General features: G+C 35.8%; 1 protein-coding gene across 3 annotated transcripts in view; it reads right to left on the minus strand.

Annotated features, from left to right (window-relative positions):
* SLC35F5 (solute carrier family 35 member F5) overlaps positions 1 to 22,296 on the minus strand; it is a 42,667-nt gene extending 20,371 nt beyond the window's left edge. The window contains exons 1-10 of one of the 3 annotated variants that reach the window (XM_039328213.1): positions 22,212 to 22,296; positions 20,521 to 20,573; positions 13,149 to 13,215; positions 11,935 to 12,007; positions 9,035 to 9,116; positions 7,066 to 7,332; positions 5,508 to 5,651; positions 3,551 to 3,613; positions 2,000 to 2,081; positions 474 to 664 (exon numbers count right to left, since the gene is read on the minus strand). In XM_039328213.1, coding sequence (XP_039184147.1) covers positions 474 to 664; positions 2,000 to 2,081; positions 3,551 to 3,613; positions 5,508 to 5,651; positions 7,066 to 7,290 — 705 coding nt within the window. In that variant the 5' untranslated portion in view covers positions 7,291 to 7,332; positions 9,035 to 9,116; positions 11,935 to 12,007; ... (1 more) ...; positions 20,521 to 20,573; positions 22,212 to 22,296. Of the gene's footprint in view, positions 1 to 473; positions 665 to 1,999; positions 2,082 to 3,550; positions 3,614 to 5,507; positions 5,652 to 7,065; positions 7,333 to 9,034; positions 9,117 to 11,934; positions 12,008 to 13,148; positions 13,216 to 19,198; positions 19,502 to 20,520; positions 20,898 to 22,211 lie in introns of those variants that run through there. The other 2 variants (XM_039328212.1, XM_039328214.1) reach the window with 2 other exon arrangements.
* Between the last annotated feature and the right edge of the window lie 532 nt (positions 22,297 to 22,828).

Here is a 22,828-nt window from a genome sequence, read left to right on the forward strand (position 1 = left end):
ACTGTTCTAAGATCTAGAAATGCACTACTTCCCGACTCAAGATGCCATGTGAGGATTAATGAATCTAATCATGGAATTTTGTCACTTTTATACTAATGGAGGCAAGGAAAATATATCTCCAAGTTTTGATGTCTGATGGATGATAGGAAATTTGAGGCAACAGAATTACAAATGAATAACAAATATTCATTAGTTAAAGTATTTGTTTGAGGGAATTATTGCAAGAAGAGTGAAAACATAAAATATAGATATCTTTTCCCACAATGAATAGAAGGTTTTGCTCATTAAAATTGTCAGATCCATTATTTGTCTTTAAATCAATTAGAGGATAACTCAAAATTATGCAGTTCCCTAAATGATATGAACAAGGTTAAACAGTTGATACCTCAAATGATTTATCTTCCATTAAGCAAATATACCAGAGTTAAAAGACTCAATTTATACCCTGCAATAATTAAAAATAGATGACGTACCACAAAGCAAAAGAAAAAGCTGATTTTGGCTACTTGAGGTGCAGTAAGCTTCCCTACAGCTTTTAATATTGAATCCTGCTCTTTAACTGTTGGATAAGACATACGAGACAGCTTTGCTTCCAGTGCATGATTTGCTGGGAGTTGTCGAATCTCCATAATGTTACTGAATCTTACACGTGGTTTTTTGGGAGCTTTAGGTAGGGAAAAAAATGGTGCAGGTCATTTTATGTATTAGACTGGAACAGAAAAACAATCAGCAAGATAAGGTTCCTCCCCCTGTTTAAAGGTTTACATCAGCAGCATGAATTGATTATTATATAAAAAAGAGAAGCTGGGACTGCAGATTTTATTCTAGATTTTGATTTGTACCAATTGTATTTATTTAAAGAACAAGTCGGAATTCTTTAATTTAGAATAACTGATTTGCTTTCAACAAGAATGTATTTTTCATGAATTTGGTATTTAAAATCTGTTTCATACATTTAACATTATACCTTTGGTTTTAAGTATGGCATGGTTTTTACACCATCTTGTGGTTAATTCAACCAAAGACCTACATAACTCACTAAGTATACCAAATGTGAAAAATGCTGTTTCTAGTTCTAGATTCTTATTTTCTAAAGAAATAGGAATAGGACAACTAAGCATCTTTTAATTTCCTGTACAGTATATATTCAAATTTAATTCCTATAAGACAGATAAATTAAAATAACACTATATTGCACAAGTGCTGTTATTTAACGGCATTAACTTTGCATAAACAAAGTATTATTTGTGTAATAAATACAAATTGAATTGTATAAATCTATAGCTTGCTTTTCCATCGAAAGTATTTTAAATGGCTAGCATTGTACGATAGTAAATGATGGTATTCTCAGTGCTAAGTAATTTAATGCAAAATATTTTGAATTCAAACCATTTCAGATTAGAAATGTTTCATTTGAAATCAAAACAAATTATCTTGCATATGAAGCCATCATTTGCAACAAGCAAATCATTCTAGAAATGTTTCAACCTCAAAATAATTGTTTTGTATTCAAAATGATCTGTGAACGCAAACATTTCCAAAATGTTGAAAATTGCTCATTGACCTTTAACCTGAAATGGATTGTTTCAATTCAACACGGTTTGATTTTAAATATTTTATATACTCTAGTCCTAAACAACTTCAGAATTACTGTTTCTTCTTACGATTTCACTCACATTTCATTGAAACTTGAGATGTTCCATTTAGGAATTATTTTGCATATTTCCTATTTCATGAATGGGATTATCAATCACAATTTCATCATTTGCCTTGTGCAAAAACTAATGTGATCTGACTATTTGATTAATAAATCTATGTTTGGTTAAAGCCATCATTTTATTTTTGAATTTATAAAAGCTTTTTCAGTTTACATTTACAATATATATATAGGTACATAAAATAATTTATCTAAAAGACAAAAGCCATCAACTCTGAATTTTCATACTTCCAGCATTATATGGACATGGGTGATATAAAACATTCTGAAATATGTACTTACTTTTTTCAGCATCACTGTTAATGCTGCTACTTTTTTCACTTGGCAAATCATGAAACTTTACAGGAACATACAAAGGTTCACTCTGAAATGCAACATAACCAATTCCCAGTCATGTAACACAGTTATCAAAACAAAATCAAGAGTTCTGGGCAATGTGATGAACAAAAAGGTACTCAACACTATACAGAACTAAATAGAATTAAAATCCCACTGCTTAGATCAGCTGTTTATTTGGAATACCCAGAATTTCAAGTATAACCTTCTCATTTCTATAGGAGGCCCCTAGGCAATCCTCCTCCAAGCAAAAATATAACCTCATGTTCTTCATGTAAATTGATAAACTTCCTGGCATGCACAGTTCCATTTTATGACCGCACAACTGACTATTTAATCCTGATATGAATTTATATTTTTAGAAATAAGAGAAATTTATTTTGGTACAATAACAACAATTGGTCCCTAATTATAAAGACTGTAGTCACATGTGCCTAGGCCACCTAGTATACAATGTGACCCTCAGATTCCAATTGGTTTTGCATCCCTGTAAATATATCCCCTTTCTGGATTTTCAGACATAGTTCAACAAGAATATGATAATTAGCATGGATTTCAGTGCAAGACAATCCAAAAAACGAACTATTCTCCAAAGCACCTGAAAGCAGGACAAAAAGCAATGGATGGAAATTAACCAAAGAGAGAAGCAACCTAGAACTAAGGAGAAACTTCCTGACGGTTAGAACAATTAATCAACCTGCCTCCAGAAGCAGTGAATGCTCCGACACTGGAAGTTTTTAAGAAGAGACTGGACAGCCATTTGTCTGAAATGGTATAGGGTTTCCTGCCTGAGCAGGGGGTTGGACTAGATGACCTCCAAGGTACCTTCCAACTTTTTTAATAATAATAATAATAATAATAATAATAATAATAATAATAATAATAATAATAATAATAATAATTATTATTATTATTATTATTATTATTATTATTATTATTACTATTATTAAAACAAAACCTTCCCTATTGAATTTTCACTTCGATGGTATTGGTTGAGAGAGGAACAGCTAACTATATAAAAACTTCTATTTTGCATTATAAGATGGCATTTCAGCTCATCACATTTTTTCTGCCATTCAATAAAGACCTTGTAATCTTCCCAGTAAAGTTTTTCAGAAGTGGTTTGGCATTGCCTCCTTCCTAGAGCTGAGATAAAGTAACTGGCCCAAGGTCACTCCGCTGACTTTGTGCCCCAGGTGGAAATAGAACTCAAAAAGTCTTGGTTTCTAGCCTGATGTCTTAACCACTACACAACAACCAAAATAGCTTTATGCAAACAAATAACTGAAGAAATCAGTTGAACTATAAAGTCAAATATAAAATACCCTTGCAAATCAGAAATATTTGTTACTATGGTTCTCTTCATCATGTTTAATCAGTTTTTGTTTAAGCCTACAAAATATTTTTTGGATCTACTTTTATTTTAGTATTAATTTGAAAAAAAATATGAATAAATATTGCCATACAGCAATACAATGCTTAAATGAGAAAACTTACCAAAGAACTATTCACAGTATTGTCAGTTGTACAAGTGGCAAAATAACTTTCAGCATCTGCAAACTAAGCAGAAATTTGACACCTCAGATTCTATTAATATATATCTAGTGCTTTGATTTGAAAAAGTATGTTTAAGTTAGAGAATATTATCGTCATCAATAGTTTTGACTGAGGTACAGATTGAGGAAAAATGGCCCATTGACAGCCACATTCTGATTCTTCCTCCATCTTGATCCTGAACTGGCATCAGTTTCAAAGCCAAAACTTACCATGGCATAAAAGCTATTCCAAGAGAAGAATAAGAGACGATAAACAGTGTCACTGCAATAAAACCAAATGTGATCAGGAGCATATGGCAAGCTGACTATAAAGTAAATCAGTATTTGGATGTTTTTCCCTATTATCCAGCTGTTAGTAAGTAAGCTGAACACTAGTCTAGGAGCCAGTCAAAAATAAACAAAAAGCAGTCTATGACATATTGTTCATAACACATTTTATCAAATAGTTTAATAATTTTTTTCTTCCATAATAAGAAATTATAAAAATGGTTTTCAAACATCAGCATTTACTAACCCTGAATTCCCAGATCTGGCTTGCAACTTCCATTAGCAATAATCACTGCCTATGCCTATGGGCATTATAATTGTTGTCCATTCTCCAGCTAGAAACTTAAGTTAAAAATGCTTATCTAAGCATTCAACCTTCCATATTATCATTTGCAAGTAACCACAGATCTCAAAAGGGACATTTGGTAACTATAAACAAGAGCTCAGAATTATTTTTAAGCCATCATTAAGCTATAAAATATTCTACCATTTGGGCTGTGTGGTGCTTGGATTCTAATCTTTAAAAAAAACCAAAACACCTCGTTAAGGCATCTACAGTACAGTTTTTCTCAGGCTCGTGCAGCCTCTGCAGAGGGCACTTTTGTGATCCCAGCAAAAGCCATGGCTGCTTTAAAGAGATAGAGACACAGGCCCATGCATGCTCCAAAGTACCACTAGGAACCAATTTTAAGTTTTGTATAGCCTTCTTTTGTATAGCCTTCTTGCTATACTTGCTTATCTGAATAAAAGAAACATGTATTTAAGATGCAAAATAGAGAGACTAAGAAGGAAGTGAAATTGCCATAACATTCTATGCAATACACTGAAATCTACCTAGTCTTCTGATTGAGTTCATGAGCTAATAGTTAATCCACCAGCCTAGAAGCCAGGAGACAGTGAGTTCTAGTTCCATTTTAGGCATGAAAACCAGCTGGGTAACTGTGGGCCAGTCACTCTCTCTCAACCCACCTATTACAGTTGTTACTATGGAAAAAATAGGAGGAGAAAAGAGGAGTGTGTGTGTGTTCACCACCTTAAGTTATTTATAAAAATAATAAAGGTGGGATATAAACAAACAAATAGATGAATATAATTATAGAGCTCTTCATTTTCATATATAGCAAGATGTGTCAAGAATCTAGCTATGAGAGTTCAGAGGGAGAAAAAAACTGACTTAGCTCTCATTTTCTCATGGGATATTGTAAGTAGCACAATGACTGGGTTTGTTGCATTTTATCAATAGAAAAACTACAGACATCTTAATAAAGAAATAAACTTTCACAAAACAATTTTTCTTAGGACAACATTTAGTGTGACATCTTTGCAATGCACTAATATCACTTCAGCTAGAGGCAGAGTATCAGAAGCAAAATAAACCACATGCTAACTACTAATTCCAAAGACAGCAAGCTAGATGTTCATATTAATTCCTCTAAGTAGCATTACTATTTTTGTTTATGTAAAGATTCATTTTGAAATGCTAGACTTATGAAAGTATTATCGTACAGGCTGAATATTTGGAAATGACTTTATATTAGTTTATGTGGACTTTTGTCTCTATTTTACACTTTGATCTTGTGTATAAACCCCCCACAATATGGATAAACATCAATAAATAGAACAATACTTACAAAAGCTGCATGCCTTCCACGAAACCCACGCGTGCACTGTTGTCTCCATGGTTTCCAGATGATGAATCCCAAGAGGTAAAGAACAAACATGGATGTTTTCGCAAACGTACTGAAGAATGGTTTTTTATACATAGTGAAAACATACTGCAGAGAAAAGGAGAAAAAGGCCATCACTCATAAACTCATTAAGCTACATGGACCTTCAAACATGGAAAAGTGATTTTAGAAATATAGCATTCCTGGATTCATATTCAATCTCAGTCAAGAGCAGGATTTGTAGTAGTTACTGTTCTCCATACCATAAGTTATTAGCATATTTCTGGACTAGCAAAAATAAATGTACTAATGTATTAAAGATTTTAACATATGATGGTAAGCAATTTTGCTACTTGAAAATCCTTTGCAAGGTTATCTGTTGCAGCTGAAATTCCAAGATAATGCACAAACCTGATGGATCACATTTTGGGGTAGTCCCTTAAAGTAAACATCTTGCAGGACAATTAATGGGACACCAAATTCCTAGTACATGGATTTGAGAAGAAATGATTGTGGATAACCTGCTTATCTATATGATCACTCAGAGTTGACAGTGACTTGATGGTACATAATCAATCAGTCAAGAGGTAAATAGGGAAAAAATTGCATCTAGCTATCAAAATGTGATATATCTATGCAGTCCTCAACTTACAAACCACATTTGACCCCAACATTTCTGTTGCTAAACAAGACAGTTCTTAAGTGAGTTTTGCCCCATTTTATGATCTTTGTTGGCATAATTAAGTGAATCACTGCAGTTGTTAAGTTAGTAATGTGGTTTTTAAGTGAATCTGGCTTTCCCATTGATTTGTTGTCAGAAAGTCACAAAAGATGATCAGATGACCCCGGGACACTGTAACTGTCATAAATATAAACCAACTGCCACAAATCTGAATTTTGATCACATGACCTGGGGATGCTGCAGTGATCATTAGTCACTTTTATCAGTGCGGTTGTAACTTCGGTCACTAAATGAATGGTTGTAAGTCAAGGATTACCTGAATATACAGTCACTTGGAAGAAGTAAGAAGAGCTTTTTTGGGGGGGGGGGAACCGGAGGAACTTACAAAACTTACCATCTGTCTAAAGGTGGGATGCATTAGCATGAAAATTAATTTTACTTCAAAAATAGCCAGACAGTTTTAGTTTTATTCAAAGGAAACTGGCACAACAATTATTTGTTATCTAGTATTGTGAATTGGGTCCAATCTTTGACTTGTCCATTTCAGAACCACTGAATTATAAAATGGTCTACAAAACGTAACTAGCGCATGATATTTGTTGTTATGTACATGTTTCAATCAGTTAAAACATTTCAATGGGGTGCATTTGTTTTTTCACATGACTGTATAATCTAAAGCTTGTTCTAAAACCTTACAAGGTTTGATTAATTAGTTTAGCAAATAGTGGCTAACAGTGAGATGGGCAGTATTCCCTGTAGTTAAATACTACTAGTTTCATTTAGGTAAAATAAATAAATAAATAAGATCACAATATTGTTGCATTATAGCAAGATACTTACCGATGTGAGTTCGGAAGAAGCAACCCATATGACATCAACCAGAAGAAGAATGACAATGCCAAGAGCCATTCGCCTACGCTGAGTCAGAGAACTGCTTTGTGGGTTCATCCGGTTCATGATAAAAATCCAAACCATTTGTAACTTATCAAACAACAGCAGTGAAAGTGAGTTTTTTAAATGAATTGAAACAGGCTTTATCCTCCAGGAACTGGGTGGGACAGGCATTCAAATGTTAAAGTACAGCAAAAATGTAAACCAATGATCAATCTGCATGGTGTGAAACAAAATTGGAAACAATTTATCTTATTCCATAAGCAGAATATTAAAATTCCTTCCCCCCCCCCAACTACATCTATACTGGCAGAGAAATCCCTGAAATATTGTTTGTATTGACATTGCTACCATCAGCACCCAGTGTTCTCTTGCCCACTCGGTTGCAGGCAATCCATTTTGATGGCCCTGATCTCACTGAACATTGGTCGTACTGCATAAAGATAATGTTTGGTCTTCTAGTATGAGCTAGGGAGAAGGAGGAAGAGAAGGAGAGGAGGAGGAGTTGGGTGAGAAAGAGACTATACATCTGGATGCTTAGTTGTCAGGATTTCTCTGCCACGCAAAAACAATAAATCACATATTTCTACTAGGCAAAGGAATTAATGAGAAAGAACAGTAATGAGAAAAGGAAAGAAAAATCTCTTCGCTTGGTAAGAAGAGAAAAAAAATAAACAGGATTTGGTCAGTTCTTGTTGATAGGGGTTTCTTAGAGTATCGTAGATATGATCATGAAAAAAATATTAGACTCTAATTCAGTAGTAAAACCAATTATTGCATTTTGGTTAATGAAAAACCTATCCAGCTATGCAGCCTTAGTGAAACGGTTGTTTTGTAGATGTTTCACAAGTTTCTGTGTTTTGTAATAAAAAAAATTGGCTAATAAATTTAAGGTCCGTTGTGATATGTTTTTTACTTCCCTCTCAGTAAAAACCACTGTGCCACTGTATTAAAATATTTCAGTGCTTCAGACCTTAGGTTAATAAATAGTCTTCATGGGGTTATTATGAGGTGGCCTTTGTGATAGTCAGAATTTGAGAACTTTAGATTAAAGCATGGGTAATTCAGGTAAAATATGATTTCTCTAAAAAAAAAAAAAGTCTCCCCCCTCCCCCCACTGTCCACACTTGACAAAAAATGAAACTGATAGAAAGCACTCCTAAAATGCAAACTGCTGCTTTAAAGACAGTACAAACCTATTCCCTTTATGTCTGGCAAGTGTCTCGTCATGATAAGCTTTAATTTGTTCCTCTTCATTCAAATAAAGCTAGAACTGAGACCAGTAGTGGTTTGATGATTCAAATATGAAAGGAAAAGAGAAATTGGAGTGCCATCTGCATGTTGATGGCACCAATATCTCTGGATATAACAAACTTTATTTGATGCAGAACAAAATACAAATACAAGCCATTTATGAGCCTCCATGCTAGACAACTGCTAGCACATTTAAGCCTGTGAAACACCCTTACAATGTTCAGGCTTGCAGCCCAAAAACATTTGTCTTTTTAAGTAGCTGACAAGCAAATTAAATATGAATAGCGGAAATGTGAACTATAAAAGGCTTAAACAGATTATCCTGAATTTAATTGGGGAAAAGGTTAAATACCACACTACTTATGTCCGGATTAAAATTGGAGCACTGCGTGCACATTTTGAGCTGTATCTATTTTCATCTAAACAAATCAATCTTTTTTTACTTATACCTTATTCTAGGGGTCTCTAAATCTGTCAACTTTAAGACTTGTGGACTTCAACTCCCAGAATACACCACAGCCAGCATGGCTGGTTGAGGAATTATAGGAATTGAAGTCCACAGTCTTAAAGCTGCCAAATTTGGAGATTTCTGCTTTATTCTAATAGCCTTGTATTTTGGATAAGCAAACTGTAGAATGCCAGTTATTTCACAGGATTTTCATACCTGTTCTGTAACCTTTTAAGAATAAAATGATGACTGGACTTCAATGAGCTTCATGGCATCATGTAAAGATGAAGAGTATTTTCTAAAAAAATAAAAAATAATAAAGGGCGTCAATTGCCTACAGGATAGTAGGCTTTTCCAACTTTCCATCAGATCTTAAATCTGCCATTTCACCTATTTTGCAATCCAAGAGTCCCACTTTGAAAACACAGATGTGATATGCACAATTCATATGCATATATAGGACGTGGGAGTGTAATTTACAAAGCCTGTGTTGTGACATCTTGATGCAATTCTGCCTATTATGTATTTGCATGCAATGTTGTGATACAGGAAGGGAAGAAATTGCACTATGAAGGTTTCTTTATTTTGGCAAACTTTAGTTACCTGTGAATGCCTATAGTTATGTACGATAGTAATATGATAACAGCCTCCTTTCCAACTGAATTTGGGTATTAATCAAAAACTAAGTTTAGATAAAACAAGATAATAAATATCAACATTAAATATGTGATTTCAGAGATATACTGTATCAGAGTATCAACTACAGACACTCAGTATGCAGTAATTATTAGAAGGCATATAATTTTTTTTTCAATTTTTCCACGGAAGGATGCCAAAATGAACATGCTTTCCATGGAAATATGCCAAATCTACTATATAAGGTCAGGCTCATAGGAAAAACAAAAGTAACATGGCAGAATTCAAGCTGGCTTAAAATTATTTTGTTAATAAACTATGCCTATGAATTGTGTATAAAGCAGTAGCCTGCATTAATGCAACCAAACAAAAACATATAAGCTAAGTTTATTAAATTATACTCAGCTTTAATTTGATTATTCTCAGCAGTTTAAAGTCTATATGCAATATGATTACAATTAAAATATCTCTCATCTCCCAGAAATATGAGAGCTCAAGCCGTTTCTTCCTGTAGCATGACAGGACAATTCTGCTTACAGCAGGTAGTCCTGCATGTATTTCAGAACCCAGCCATGAAGGTTTTTTTAAGTCAATATAAACAACACAAATTGTAGTTGGAAACCAATTAACAACCAGTGCAGGGCTCACAGAATTAATAATTCATGCCCCCAGTAAATATGAAGGCTAGCTGGCACATTCTGGACTAGTTGTGGTTTTCAAGAGGTCTTTAAACACATTGCAATAATCCAAATAGTGCATTAATTACTATATCCAGGTCCTCTTGTACCAATTGGTGGAACAGCCCAAGCCAGGCAAAAGCTCTTCTAGAGTGGAATCACTGCAAAACAGAGCTGCCAAAACTAAGTCCCATAAGTACAGTAAGGTACCATAGATGATGGTACCAAATCACGGAGAAATTCAAAAGTATGAGGAAGAGTTCACTACTTCCATCCAGGTCTTGACTCATGCCATCACAAAAGAGACCAATGCTATTATTGTCCCATGTCCTGGCAAGAAACCCAAATGAAAAGGGTCCAGATAATCCATTTCTTCTGCCATCACTGTCTCAACAATCTTCTCTGAAAAGGGAGGCTGGACATCTGACAGTAATTACCTCCAATTCCTGAATCCAAGAATAGTTTCTTCAGAAGTGAACATACCACAATCTACTTCAAGACTGCTGATAATTCCACCTCCAGCTAGGAGACATTAACAATCACCAAGTCCAGGTGGTGACTTCTGCATCCAAAGTACAGGATCCTCATCATATTTTTCCAAATAAACTCTACATTCTGATAATCATATTCGGTTTGTTTTCAGTGACAGGCCATAAGCATGGCATATCACCCAACACAACTTCTAGAGACCTCCAAAAGCAGTAACTAAATTGTCATTTCTGATGTGACACAGGGTAAAATTATTAAATATATGACTGGGCAGTAATCTTTCTTTTGTTCCTTTCTTTTCAACTGCTTTTTAGACTGTTGACACTAGCATGCCAACTGTGATCCTTAGTCAAAAGAAAGATGTGTTACATGCCATATATGGACATTATTTGATTAGTTGTATGAGGTAATAACTCTTTAGACAACATAGGAAGGAGAAGCCTTAAGTTGGCTAGAATTAGAAGCATTGTTTTGAATAATGGTTTTATTTTTATCAGAGCCCACAAATTATATCTGCAAGCAAAATACTGTTTTCATAGTCCCTAGAAATGGCAAAGAGAATAAAGGATCTTCTCCCTCTTGTCATCCCTTATTCTGCTATAAAATAATTAGTCAATATCATTAACAATTGCATTCATCAGCAACATATCACATAAATTTAAACAACTGTGAACTAATAATATAATTCTTTATAAATTATGTAGATGTCTATTTATTTTCCTCACGCTAGTTACACAAAATGCTTTTTTGGAGACAGAATTAAGCTCCAGAAAAGTTGAGTTTGTATGATAGAATTTAATGAAGCATGCAAAACAGGACTAACTGGCTATGTGTGTTTTCAAAAGAATTAACAGCTACAGTTCTAACTACCCTGCCCAAATAAATGAGTTTGCTCAGTTTCAGTAAAAAAAAAAAAAAAAAGGTACATCAAGCTAAATGATTTCTTGCTGTCAAAAAAAGCACATTATAGGTAACTGATGAATATTTGTAAGACTCAAGTAAAATTGGAAGAAATAATAGTTATTTGTATGAAAAGAGAAACTAATTACTGCAGTGTTTCCCAAACTTGACAATTTTAAGGCATGAGGACTTCAACTCCCAGAATTCCATAGCCAGCAACGCTGGCTGTGGAATTCTGGGAGTTGAAGTCCACATGCCTTAAAATTGTCAAGTTTGGGAAACACTGAATTACTGTATGCTCTATTATTTTAACTGTAGAGTTTTACAATTTAATTATTCGTGAAATATAAAGCAGATTTATATTTATTTTGTTATTTATATTAGATATATATGGTATGACAGAGTTTTCCTTACCTTCTAGATTTTTATAAGTATGACACAGATATATCCCATGGAACATTTTTTTATCTATATTCTTGAGCATTTTCTGCAAAAATTCAAAAAGAAATAAGCCCTTAGCATTTTCAACCACTTATCAATAGTTATTGTTCTGTCTTTTATTACAGTATATTAGATAGAGTAGATAAATTCTATATAGATACACACATGGTTTTCATATATTTATTCAAACGTACGAATGTATTTCAGTTGATGACAGTTCCATTTTATAGTTAAAAATATATTACTCAAACAATAACACTTTAAAATGAAAATTTTTAACTTCTGCAGAGATTTTTCTTTACTTTCTTCAGATTAATGTCATAAATCATACTCACCATAAACTAGGCACTACTAAATACTAAATTTGTAATCCTATTCCACAAATTCACTTTTACAGAATTGAAATGACACCTTAGATTTTACCAACATAGATGTTAACTTCAAATATTGATAGAGTTGGCCCACAACCTTGAGATTGTGCAGAAATTGATTCAAATTTGTCATCAATCCCTAGTGATATCACAGAAATGGAATGTACACAAGTCACTTCCATAGTAACTGGTCAAAATGTCTGAAGCTTAAAGAAACCCTTAATGCAGGGGTATCAAACTGCTGGCCTGTGGGCCAGATGCGTCACATGGAAGCCGTGCCCACTCCATGCTGGCAATGGTAAAACTGTCCCGATACGTTGCGCGATGTCATGTGATGTCGTGAGTTTGACATGTCTGCCTTAATGTATATTTGGCAAACTAGGCCATTTAATATTGTCTGAAAAACATTTGTTTTTCACAAGTTATGTCTTAAGATTAAGAATGAAAGCCAATTTTATCTTTTAATGAGAAATCCCAGAAAATAAATTTTGTTCAAAGATAAGAATTTGAAAGATTAACCTGAAGAACTAAGTAATAGGTTTGTATTGTATTGTAGAATAATCAGTGGCAATTCTGTCTTTTTCCTACTGACAATGGAGACAGCATTTATAACTGATGATTATCTTTCTAATTAAGAGACACACAACTATACAAAGGCACCACTATTAGAACACAAACCTTTCATCTGCATTTTATTAAGAGTTTTAAAAATTCTCAGAGCTGTAAATCTTGTTATAATTGCCCAGATTAAAAATCAGAAAACACAGTGCATTGATTAAAAATATGCGTCTTTAAAAATCACTAATTCATTCTTACCAAGATATTTTGTTGCCATGGTAGTAGCAGGTTTGCAGTACTCTTTGGTGTAGTTACTTTCAAATGTCTATTTTAAAAAAAGAAGATAAAGACTTGATATTATTTCTGAAATTATCAGCACTCAAATTTAACTTCACATTTCTTTAATTTTTAATACCTATTACGTGCAATTATCTTATAGTTGAATTACCATATAGTTAAGTAAAATAAGGTCTTTATAGTATAAATCATCACATACTTCTATATACACTTGATCAAAGGTAATTCAGAGGATGGCATGTTAAGCTGAAGAGCAACAAGGCAGTTTTTACTTACTGCCCAACTTCTAATTATGGTGACGTCTCATTCTCCCAAAGAACAACGTTCAGATTCCGGTAAGTAAATAGACTACTGTTGAATCAAAAGTAGCTTACTACTTTTGTAAGCTAGGCCTAGTCCCAGGGCTTGTAGTTGTTTATGAAGATATGAATATTAAATAGTACTGTTTTATTTCTTCTACATTTTGAGATAGCTTAGAAGAAGTGATTTCAAACCTGATACAACATTTCTACAACCTAAACCACCGAATATATTTTGCTGCTATCACCATGTTGTTGTGATATACTAGTACTGTTTTTACAGAGGTATGAAACTATTCAATTATACAGAAGGAAGCAACATATTTTATTAGACACCTCATAGCATGTGACACCCCTTAGTATGTAGCTTGGAAACTAAGCAAGAACTGATGTAGTTAGTACTTGGAAGAATTTGAAAAACTTAAGGGACACACACTAGGCTTGGAAATTGAAAAAAAAATCATCCTGGAATAAGGCAATGGCCAACCAGAGCTGCAAAGAAAACTAAATGGATGCATCTATATAATCAACAAAAAAGTCAAGCTTAATTTGAAGAGGACTTTATTTTTATAGTTATAGAGACAGCTGGGGTTAGAACTAAGCTTAAAAATTGCAGCCAATAAACATCCAAACTATTTTATATCTATTGTCTCATTCTGGAACTTAACAAATATGAACTCAAGTTTTGGAAACTGGCTTTGCTTCCAATACCAATAAATAATATATACATTCTGAAGCAGAGAGCAATTATAATAGCTATACAGTATGTTTGAATTCCCTGGGAGGGGATTATATTTTAAGGCTGAATTGCCTGCAATCCATGTTATTTTTGATACATCAATAGAACTTCCAATTTACAAACCGTTTAACAGCTGCAAAAACAAATGTAAGAAAAATTCCTTTTCATGACTGAAATTCTTTGTTATTTCCAATTATTCAAATTGTAGTTTTTAACACATCTGGAAGCATTAGCTGAGACTAAATTGGCCCAGATCTTGGTGTAATTCTGTTAGCCAATTCAATGTCAAGTAAAAATTCCAGATCTACAATAACTTTGGATTCTTTATCAGGGTCATACTAACCCATATTCTTCTCTTTGAGTTGGCAGAAAAGTATGTTGACCTAACTATACTGCCCTAACACTTCAGTAACAAGGCTGACACACAATAGTGTCTTTGAAGCTTTGATGTGGGACAAGCTAAGAAAAACAATTGGAGGATTATCCAGGTAGCTTTTTTCCGCCTTTCCCATCATCACCGAAACTTGTGGAAATAAATCACTAATAATATTTCTTACTATATGGTGAAGTGGAGTTGAGTGAATAGTGAAATGGGGTTGAGTGATGGAGGTTTATCATTTTCAAATGACAGGTCAATAGACTAGAAGTACTCTGCATTAGTACTTGTCAGTGGATTTATTTCTGAACAAATGTCTAACGGTCTCCCAGAAGAATGCTAGACACTTTTGTTTAAAGTCTACCACTCTTCTGGAATAGATTGTGTTCAAGAAATATTTGGTTTATATTTAACAGAAAGATTCTACAGAACATTAGAATAACTTTCTTCCACTTTAATCCCTCCCTTGGCAACACCCATCACCTATCATTTGGCTAAAAGAGAGAACAGGCAAACCTCTTATCAATTCAACTCCCATCTCATATATTCCAAATCATTAACAGCTACAAGAAACAGCAATATCAGAAATGAGCAGCCAAGCCCCACAGCATCTGAAAATATAGGTAGTCCTCGCTTAATGATAGTAATTGGGACCAGCAACTTAGTCACAGTCATAAAGTATGAAATTAGCTGACAGCACTGACTTCCGAAGGTAGTAGCGGCAATCATAGGGTCCCATAGTCAGGTGATCACCATTTGTGACTTCTAGGTTTCTCTATTGACTTTGCTGGTTAGAACTGGCAGTGAAGGTCACAAATGACAATTGTGTGACTGCAAAATGCTGCAACATAATTGTGAATTGGTAGCTAAGTGCCCAAATTGTGAATACATGAATGTGGGGACACTATAATAACTATTAGTACAAGAAATGGTAGTAAATCCCCTTGTTCAGCACTGACAAATGAGGTCTACCTGCATGTAAAATGGCAGTGGACTTGGCCATGTGAAGCTTATATTTTTTGTAGAAGGAGCAGAAAACCTGTGTATACCAATAAAAATCATTTGGCAGAAATAGCATCTCTTAAAGACAGATCTCACACTCTTCGTAACGACTGCTGAACAAGGGCTTTAAGGAAACAGTTTCTTTAAAGCTGAACATCACATCTATTTTAATAAGGAGCCCATTCAACATATAACAAATGCTTTGAAATTGGCATCAGGCATAACACTGAAGCTAGATGCCTGATCTCTCTTTCAGCCCAAGCTAAAAAATAGCCAATGAATGCAATGTCAAGCTACCAGAGAGAATTGAGCTATTGCAGATCATTCATACAACAAGAGTACATAACTGTAATATCAGAACAATTATAACTGCTTCTGCCTCTGGTGATGGGATAAAAGTGACAAGTCTTTTAAAAATGGCTAGCAAAATATTTTCATTCTGTAGTCAACAAGATGCAAATTTTTAGATGTATCAAAATGTCACCTCCTTTCCCATCCTCTTGTGCTTGTCCTCACCATCCTTATCATGGTGGGAAGTATTCTTGGGAGGGGTAGACAAATAAATTTGGGGGCATATGCCAAGAGTATATTTTTCCAGCAGGGTCACCCAAGGTGTGAGGTTATACCATCTGTTCTGCTAACCAAATGTGCACCTATATTGGGCAATAATGATACAGGAAGATGCTGGAGGTAGATAATCACTTTAGTAGCAAAGACATCAATTCACTCTGCATGAAAAAAGGCAATAGTAAGCCATCCTTGTACTTTTAGCAAGAAAACTATATTTTTAGTGGCTTTCCTGCTAAAAGAAAATATCAAATAGTGTTGGATGTTGGGCTCCTCAGGTCAAATGACACTACTGAGGAAGAGCTGAGTTCTAATGGTGTTTGTAGTGTGTCTAAATTAAAGTCTTTGGGATGTCTATTTGCTGAAGTTACCATACAGGAAAAGAAAATACCAGGCTGCAAAGCCAGAATTACACTGAGTACACGAAACATAACATGAACCCAGTAAAGTTAAACACAATAAAACTAGAAATAAAACAACTACAGATTGATATCTAAGGCATCAGTGAACTGAGATAGATTAGGATTGGACAATTTCAGTCAGAAGATTACACTGGTTTTCTTTGCTTAGGATACAAAATACAAAGAAGGAACAGCACTGTTTTTATAATTAGGAACGGTGTAGCAAGAAAAATATTTGGCTACAATGCGATCAGTGACTGAATAATATCAGAGTTCACGAACAATATGAATTTCCCATGCTACCAAAATAATGCATAGGATCATCCAAAGCAGATTAGAGCCTTACATGGAAAAGATGCCAGATGTTCAAGCTGGCTTTAGAAAAGGCTGAGGAAAACAAGACATTATTACTGATGTACCCTGGATAACTCAGAAAGCTAAAAAAATTCCAAGGAGCCACTATAGGCTTCGTTACATATAGAAAGATGTTAGATGATGTCAGTCACATCAAGCTATAGAATGTGCTTAGGAAAACAGAAACCTCACAACAGCTTGTTTTCCTCTTGCAAAACCTATATACTACACAGATTGGGGAGCCAAAGTATGGTCATATAACATGGGGAAACAGACTCACTTCAAGTTGGCAAATGAGAGAAGGCTGTTCACTCTCCCCTCATATACTCAACCTATATGCTCAATATATATTAAGGAAAGATGTATTGGAAGAAAAGCAGTATGGTTTTAAAACTGAAGGAAAATACATCAGTAACCAGTATGCTGATGATACTATTGTATTCTGATAGACGAAAAAGCAAAGGATGTGCAAACTCAAGTAATAAAGGAGCAAAGTGAAAAAAGCGGGATTCAAATTAAACATAAAGATTAAACTAATGACATCAGGTACAACAGCAAGCTTTAGAGCTACCAATGAAGCTATGGAAATGGGAAATAACTTCTATAGAATCAACCACCAGCAGTAAAGGAACGAGCAACCAAGAAATACACCATAGACTACCATATGGTAGAGTAGCCATGAAGGCTTTGGAAAAGATATTCAGATGCTGTGAAGTGTCTATACCTGGGGTAGGCAACCTTGGCTCTTTTATGACTCGTGGACTTCAACTCCCAGAATTCCTGAGCCAGGCCATGCTGAGGGGAAAGGGAGAGGTTTCCAAGCTGAGCCATGCCGGCTCAGGAATTCTGGGAGTTGAAGTCCACGAGTCATAAAAGAGCCAAGGTTGCCTACCCCTGGCCTATACCTACAAAGATCAGAATTGTGGAAGACATGGTATTCCCTGTAAAATTCTATGGAAGCCAAAGTTGGACTTTGAAAAAGCAGGATAGAAAAAGTATTGATGCTTCTAAAATCTGATATTGAACAATGCTCTTAATACTGTGGATGGCCAAGAAAACAAGCTAATTGAACATGTCAATCCAGAGTTCTCATTCAGAATACAAATGACCAGGTTCAAATTATCCTATGTTGAGTTAAAGTTTTGCAAGATGTTGCTTAGAACTGCACCATAAAGGGTTTTAAAGTTTGAAGTTTGATCTGGGCCTAGAAGCCCCATGGCAACCCGTGGAATAATTTCAAAATAAGTGTCATTGTAGCTTGTCAGGGTAGTCCATCAGGAGTCTAAGCAACTGTAGCTTCTCCAGAGGTGAGAAAGAGATTGATTACCATCATCAAGACAGCCAATAAAAACTGTACCAGCCAGATTTGAGCAAAGGCTGCCTGATTTCCACTTACTTTAAGCACGAACCAAGAAGCCAGACAACTCCCCAAATTAAAATCAGGTCCTTAAGAGTGTTCTATATCACTCTGTTATGGTCAACCCAGATTTTTGTAGCCTGGATAAGGAGGCTCTATTCAGAGGAACCAAACTTCCAAACATGTGGCTCTTTTCCTTCAACCAATGTTTTGTAACTATTTTTTCTTACACTGCCTTCACTTTCCAAATTAGCAGATTTTGAGCCTGTCATTCTTTTTTTTCTTTTTTCTTTAAAATCCAGCTTGCCAAAAGTCTGCTGTCAAACTCTGCTTTGACATATTGAACACGAAGAAAGAGTTTAAACTTCTCCCACCCACACGCTCTTCGCGGCCAAAGAGGAAGTACAAATAGACTTTACACATACCCTAAACCTAAACACACACACACACACACACACACACACACACACACACGTCAAACCAAGGTAATCTCTGTCCCCTCCGCGGGACGGCTTGAAATTTGCAACAGAGAAATCCAGACCAAGTGCGCTGGGGCATGCATTATTGTTTGACAGGACACGGAGAATAGTGGGTGCACCCGTGGTCGCAGGTGGGGGGGGGAGTGGTGGTGTTTTCTTTTTTGTTTAAAGTTCCTTTGCTCAGCTCCCTTGAGGTTCGCGGAGCTTGTCCCGCCACCTTTCCTAACTGCTCCCTTCCACCCTTTTGCTTCAGTCCGGCTGCCACAGCCGCAGCAACCCCAAAGAGAGGAGGCGACGAGGCGCTTCCGAAATGGGCGTCTTTCCTGCCAAAATCCAACCGGGAACAGGAAAGAGGCTGGAGAGACTCCAGCGTCTTTCACGTGACGCTCCGGGGACCCCACCAAAATGCACAGCCCAAGTTTGACCCAGCGGAGTACCTGCGTCCTATGCACACGCTCGCTCATCCGCCCGCCCGATCGCGACCGGAGCCCCGTTTCCCAAAAATGGTGGCTACCCCTCTCCTCTGCCCCGCTATCGCCGTCCCAACTGACTCGGCTTGTTGCCTGGGCCGAAGTGAATCGACGGCCGAAAGGAGGAGCCAAGCGCTCCGGCTGTCATCGATTCGCTCGGAGCTCCATTGGCGGTTCTGAATTGGCTGCTTCCGCCTCGTCGGCCTTCTCGCACTCTTGGGCCCGCCGTCCCGCGTTGCTTGCCTCGCCCGTGGAAAGCAGTGAATAGAACTTTGAGGACGGGGAGAGGGAGGGAGAGAAAGAGAGAGAATGTGTGTGTGTGCGTGTGTAGGAAGGGAAGGAGCTGTCTTTTGGAGGATTGCATTTTTAAAAAAAATTAGGAATGACGGGAGTGGGGGGGGGAATGAGAGCTACTATCCTTAAACTGCAAAAATCCGGATTAAACCACTATATGGCAGCAGAGACGCCCAGGAATTTGTGTTTTTTTTTTTCTGCTGCTGCTGTCTATATTTTTGCTGGACAGGTATAGTAGTCCTGCATTAAATAACTTGGCGTTTTGATCTTATACGGATTACAGTATTGGGAATCCCTTCGTTGGAACGGATTGGTTCATCAAATCAGCGAGCATACACAGGATCTGGCTGGATTCACACAATGGGATTGGCTGCTTAGTGGTGTTTCGCACACAGTCATTGGAAGGCATTTGTATTCATTGCAATTACGAAGTTTAAAGGAGCGTTTAGGGAGGCTTCACAAAGCTTCAGAAGGTTACTTTGCTTCAATTATGTCTTGAATTAACACGCCCTTTCAATTTATTTTACAATGCCCCTTAATATGCTAAAGAACAAAATACAACTGCCAGGTTTTTCTGTCTGTCAGATATATTGCTGTAGGCTATTGTATATCCACTGTATTTCCATGACCAATTAAACTGTTTATGCTGTCACAAAAAGGAAACGGTTGTTTTGGAAAAATTTAACCTGGACAATCCCATGCTGATTCTTGCCAGGCAATGATTTTTTTTCCCAAGTGATCACAAACATTGCTTAATCATTTGTTGCCTTCCACTATTATCCTTTTTGAAATTACTTGTAATTGAGCTTTTGGTATCTTCTTTTTAGAAGACTGTATTACAATCTTTTTCCCATTTTGTTTCTCCTGCATGGAATCCCACACTGCATTATTCACATTGCTTTTCAAAGTACATATTTGAGTACACTTGTCTTTAGTTTCCTTTAAAATCAACTAATCCAAAATTTGAACTATAACCACCATCTACTAAGGCTTACCTGGTTGGAACAAAGTCAGGATCTTCCTGTGCCTTCCTGTGGCATCTTCTACCCTGTGAAAGAGAAAATTATCAGCAAGGCAAGTAAATCCTGGAGGAACCACACTTGACAAATGTTGGCTACCAACAGATGTTAAGGAAATAAGTTAGCCTAATAATATTTTCTTAAAAATGTCTTCCTGTATTATGCAATGAAATAAGATACAATTTGCTGCCACTGGTACACCTCCAATGTAAAAATACATTTTACATGAGTTGTTGCCTACATACTTAATTTGAAAGAGTAAAACAATCCTGCAGTATTCTTTCAAAAATAACCAGAATTTTTTAAATCTTGGTAGTGGGTTGTATTTTATCTCAAACATTAGAAATTAGTCATGGAATTCAGTAGCAATAAAATGAAAAATGTCAGAAAAAATGCATACCTTATGTTTATAAATCTGTGAAGCAATAAAATCCATTTCATTTATCATTACTACAGCTGTCAATTGGGTATGATAAAAATAGAAAATAGTCTAATGAAGAGAAGGATGAGGGGTGACATGATAGCAGTGTTTCAATATCTCAGGGGCTGCCACCTGAAGACAGGACAAGAAGCAACGGATAGAAACTAATCAAGGAGAGAAGCAACCTAGAACTAAGGAGAAACTTGCTGACAATTAGAACAATTAATCAGTGGAACAACCTGCCTCCAGAAGCGGTGAATGCTCCAGCACTGGAAGTTTTTAAGAAGAGACTGGACAGCCATTTGTCTGAAATGGTATAGGGTTTTTTGCCTGAGCAGGGGGTTGGACTAGATGAGAATAGAAAGCCACTTATAGCCTACAATACAGTAACAATCAAATAGTGTAATTTTAAACATTTTTGAGTGAGTTTTCCAAGCCATACCAATCAAAAGTAGTTATTGTCAGACTCAGATATTTATTATCTATTTGGTTTATCCTGCATTGATTGATTGATGGGGTCAATTCAAGGCAGCTTACATTCCTAATGCTCCCACTCCTAATTTCTCTACAACAACCCTATAAGATTTGATGTTCTAATCTAGGACATTTTATAAAATATTCATTGCAGTCTAGATTGGCAGAAGAATATCATGGCTAAGAGGGAGGGAGAAGATGGCACTTGGAATGTCAGGGATCAGGTGACAAATGCTGGCAAGACACCCAGAATCATAAAACGAGTGGGTGGGATATGCCATGCCTATAACTATCAGTCTTGGGGGAGGCATACACCAGTCTTGCCCTACTAGCTCCATAAAATTTCTTTTGAGATTTTCCAGATATTGTTTTATCTGAAGCTCAAAGTACTGAAGCATTTTATCTTTTGTTCCAGATTTGAAACAAAGTACAATCTTTGTTTTGTGTGTACTCCAAGCTTTGAGGTTAATCTTAAAATTTCTGTTATGCTGTAAACAAAAGTGGTACTTTTCATAAACGTTGAATTTATCTGCACTATGGGTTTGAAAATACGGATCGGAATATGTTTTTGAGAAAGCAATGGAGAAGAATTGACTGAATGTAAATAGAAGGAGATTTAGTATACAGCTTTTTAAAATGGGAGTTTGACCACACTGCTAGGGTTTCTGTTCTTTTTCAAAGGCTAAAGTGAGTCACTGAACAGTTACATATGTGAGAAGCCAAGATTCAGTAGCCAGTTAAGCAGCAAAGAGAGGCAGAGCATATGACTCACCATCCCATGATTATTTTCATTAGTAGCTTGTGTTTTCCCAGTTTCTGACAGATGACAGACTTTGTTCCCAGTTGAAATTGGAGGCAGATGTCATCGTTACCTCCAAAAGATTGTGAAAAAAAAAATAAAATTAGATGGAGCTTAAAGTTGAGTAATTTACCTTTATTGTTGCAATATTTTTTCTAGGCTAAAGGTCACATTCTGCTTTTGAATACCATGCCGCTCCCGAAACTGGGTGGGCCAGAATCAAAACTGGTTTAAAAATTCATTTCATTTTGATTACAGTATAATTAGTCAGAGTTCATATGGTTGATATCAACCATGCATTTAATGATTTCCCCCTTCTATTTCATTACAATTTGGTGAGAACTTCTGGAACACCCATGGGGGCATAGGCATGTAAAATTCATGAGGTGGATGATGAGAAAACTCTCCTGCATGCTTATATTTGAACCCAGGAGCAAAACCAGTAGTGGATCATCTCAAAATAAGAAAACATCATTTGGATGTGTTATTTTAAAATGTTTTTTTTTACCGCTATATTTAATGGTTGTTACTTTTTCTTTTCAGAGGAGGTTTAAAGATTCTTTAAACAAAATGTAAACGTACAGATTAGA

The sequence above is a fragment of the Crotalus tigris genome, unplaced genomic scaffold (genome assembly GCF_016545835.1).
Source record: "Crotalus tigris isolate CLP2741 ecotype Arizona unplaced genomic scaffold, ASM1654583v1 scf7180000024374.3283719, whole genome shotgun sequence".
NCBI lineage: Eukaryota > Metazoa > Chordata > Lepidosauria > Squamata > Viperidae > Crotalus > Crotalus tigris.